General features: G+C 44.8%; 1 protein-coding gene across 1 annotated transcript; it reads left to right on the plus strand.

Moving 5' to 3' along the window:
* Window positions 1–644: 644 nt before the first annotated feature.
* On the plus strand, window positions 645–3644 carry LOC138249413 (olfactory receptor 52R1-like). Its single transcript, XM_069203375.1, has 2 exons — window positions 645–1555; window positions 3587–3644. The coding sequence occupies exons 1-2, from the start codon at window positions 657–659 to the stop codon at window positions 3642–3644; spliced, it is 957 nt and encodes a 318-aa protein (XP_069059476.1). The 5' UTR covers window positions 645–656.
* Window positions 3645–3987: the final 343 nt, after the last annotated feature.

Here is a 3987-nt window from a genome sequence, read left to right on the forward strand (position 1 = left end):
CCCCTATGTTTCCTAGTTAGTCGCAAAATAACCTACCTTGTGAATATTACCTAGGAAGGTCTCAGATTGCAACCTATTTGGAATGATAGCAAGCACAATGATGGTGGCCTGCTAAGGACAGCAGACCACCTTGTATGTGATTGTTGTTAAATAAAGCATTTTTTTAAAATGCAACCTGTTTTTCTCAGAGGAAAACTAGATGTGTCTTAAAACATTAAAAGTGTTACTTTCATGTTTTTTCGAGCAGGTAATGGTCCTCTTCCTATTTGCTAACAGATTACAACCTCCTTTGATGTGTCTGTAAAATATCAATGCTTTGCAACCACATTTCAGTCGCAAACACAAATACTACCACTACTACTTGGTATTTGTACAGGACACCTAAAAATGTCTCTTCCAATACAGAATAGCAACCCCAGTTTTGTATTTGTTCATAAAAAAGCATCACCATAAATCAGGCCAGTTGTGACCTCAAAATGCTTTGTACATCTGGCCCATGAAACAGTATTTTCTCATTTTTCACATTGTTTATTTAACGTCCACTAGTTTGAATCTTCTGCTTGTTTTAGAAAATATTTAAAATGCATCATTGTTCTTTGATTTAAATGTAGGTCATAAATTGATTTGAATGCTGTGAAGAATACACTAAGTAACACATGGACGGTCAGAATATCACCGGGGTCTACCATCCTTCTTTCACACTACTTGGTATACCAGGACTGGAATTCTCTCACTTCTGGATTGCATTCCCTTTTTGCCTCATGTATATCATTGTTCTTCTTGGAAATGTCACTATTCTGTTGGTTGTAAGAAGTGATGCAAGCCTCCAGGATCCCATGCATCTTTTCTTGTGCATGCTTGCAGTTACTGACTTGACAATGTGTACCACTATCATGCCTAAAATGCTTGGTATATTTTGGTTTCAATCCAATGTGATCCATTTTGAGGCCTGCCTTTTCCAGATGTTCCTTATTCACTCTTCTTCAGTTATGGAGTCAGGAGTAATGGTGGCCATGGCCTTTGACCGCTACGTTGCCATTTGTTTTCCACTAAGACATGTGACAATCTTAACTCATTCCATCATTGGGAAGATTGTGTTAATTGTTGCTATTAGAGGTGTGCTACTCATTATGCCATTTCCCTTCATGTTAGAACAACTACCATTTTGTGAAAGCAACATAATTGCCCACTCATATTGTGAACACATGGCAGTTGTGAAACTGGCATGCTCTGACACTACCATTAACAAAATGTATGGTTTGTTTGTTGCATTTCTGGTGATTGGGTCTGATGTGATGCTTATTGCTGTGTCTTATTATATGATCCTCAGGTCTGTCTTAAACCTTCCAACTACAGAGGCACGCCTCAAATCCTTCAATACCTGTGGGTCACATCTCTGTGCCATATTACTCTTTTATGTACCAGGATTATTCACTTTTCTAGCACACCGCTTCTTTCACCATGTGGCTCTGTACATTCATATTCTCCTTGCCAATAGCTACCTTATGGTTCCACCAATGCTGAACCCTCTGATTTACGGAGTAAAGACCCAGAAGTTTAGGAAAAAAATGATTAGTCTTTTCTTCAGACAAAGAGCATAAATAATATTTTTTAGTAGTTTCCCAAACGTGATGAGTCATTGGATTTGGCATGTTATACACCTAGAACTAGGCTTGCTGACCCACAAAGAGTTAAATTCACTGCTATTTTACCAAAGTTCAATAAATGTAAATATGCCTTATTCTTACTGTAAGGAGGAAAGTCTCTATGTGACCAACTTTGCCATTTTCATCATGCTTACCTTTTCTCAGGACATGCCCTTAAATGTTTTCCTTTTTAACCTGTTTTGAGTCATTCCTAGCCTCTAGTGACCAAATGTTCTGAATTGGTGTTCTTGGGTAGCCCTTGAAATGCTCTTTCCACCCAGTGTTCCTCTCATCAGTAATCTGTGGCCAGACCTAACTTCTTCAGCAATGCATACATTTAAGAGTGCAATAGGTGCACCTGCTCGTGATTCCTACTGAGATCCATTGGTAAAATAGTGACCCAGGGCAAATGTAACTCCTTTCTTATATTTAACTTACTGAAAATGCATTTGACATCATGGGTTTTACAACGATGATCACAGACACTGAAATAAGAACAGGACTTATTTAACGGTGGTGCGACTACGTAGCGGGTGCATGCAGTGGGTGCCCTGCTGGCGCACTGAAGGCACACCAAAGGCAAGTCTGTCTGTGCCAATCTGCACCCAGACCACACACAGTGCCTGGACTCCTGGATTTGCCATCAGCACCCAGACCATGCCCAGTGTCTGCTGTCTGCCCCAGACAGTTATCAGCGCTGGGACCCCTGTATCTGCCACCGTGCCTGGACCACTCCTAGCGGCCGAACCCCTGAATCTGCTGCCCAGCACCAGTACTCCTCCGACGAGATCAAAACATCAGATCCAATGCCCCCAACCCCAAATGTGGCATCGCCTTACCCTAACACACCAAAGGTCCATTCTCCTGCTGCCACTGGCACTTTTTCTGTGAACCATCATAAGCTACACCCAGCAGACACCCACCCAGAGACCTCAACTCCACTGTGCACTACTAAATGCCAGATCCCGTTTCAAGCACGCCATACAAAATCTGGGACACCATCATAGACCTCGCACCTGACATAATGGTGATCACCAAAACATGTCTCACCCCCACATCGTCACCGGACATCACCACCACAATGCCCCCTGGATACAAGATGATCCACTGTGACTGCCCTAACAGGCACAGCAGAGGCATCGCCATCATTCACAAAGACTCCCTCCCCTGCTCCGCCTCAGACAACGACACAACCCTGATCATAGAACACCTCAACTTCCAGATCAAAGCTGACACCAAAACCATCTTGAGAGGTACCCTCGCCTACAGACCCCTGGGTCCCCGCCCAAGCTTCTGCAACTCCACCCTGGACTTCATTGCCCCTATGGCTATTGACTCCAAATACTACTTCTTCCTGTGGGACCTCAACTTCCACCTATAAGACCAGGATGACTCTTATTCAACCTCTCTATCATCAAGAACATGAGCATCATCAGCCTCGCTCAACTCATCAACACCCCCACACACAGCACAGGACACACTCAGGACTCCATCTTCTCCAACAGTGACAGAGCCAACTTCTCCCTCCCCACCTAGGTAACATGGACTGACCACCACATTGTCCACTTCACCATCAAGGGTCGGCCAGAATCCCAAACAAGCCCACCGACCCTCCCCCACTGCAAATGGAGCAGATGGGCACCTCAGATCCACAAAGGCTTGCATTGATTGTTGACACCCAATGATGATGCATGAGAAATCCGGCCGCACAGTGTTAGAAAACCATGCTGCTGGGGTTTGCGTCGTTATCAGCAGCTGCAAGCAGGTGTGTCATTTCTGCCGCTGTGATGCGTCGATCTCCCAGCTGCGATGCAGGTGGAGTGTCGATTTTAGCTGTGAAGCGGGATGCACATCGTTTTTCAGCCGTGTTGCAGGTGGTGCATCTACATTGTTCTGTGCATGGATTTCAGTCCTTGTTCTGCCATCTTCACCTCTCAAAGGCTCAGGGACTGTATGGGGCACCGCTTGGCAGGGCTCAGCAGAGAGTGTAGGTGCTGACAAAGGAAGTCTTTGATATCCCTGAGACTTCAAAACAGGAGACAAGCTCAATCCAGGCCCATGGAGATTCTTCACAAGCAGGAAAATACCCAGTCTTTGTCCTCTTTCAGGCAGAAGCAGCAACTGCAGGCCAACCTAGCAAAGCACAGTCACAGGCAAAGGGGCAGTACTCCTCCTCCAGCTCTTCAGCTCTTCTCCTTGGCAGATGTTCCTCTTGTTTCCAGAAGTATTAAAAAAAACTGGAGTTTTGGGTCCACTACTTATTCCCCTTTCTGCCTTTAAAGTAGGCAAACGTCAAAGGAAAGTCTCTGTTGTTCACAGGATCCTGCCTTGCTCATGCCTG

Source organism: Pleurodeles waltl, chromosome 8, assembly GCF_031143425.1.
Source record: "Pleurodeles waltl isolate 20211129_DDA chromosome 8, aPleWal1.hap1.20221129, whole genome shotgun sequence".
Taxonomy (NCBI): Eukaryota; Metazoa; Chordata; class Amphibia; order Caudata; family Salamandridae; genus Pleurodeles; species Pleurodeles waltl.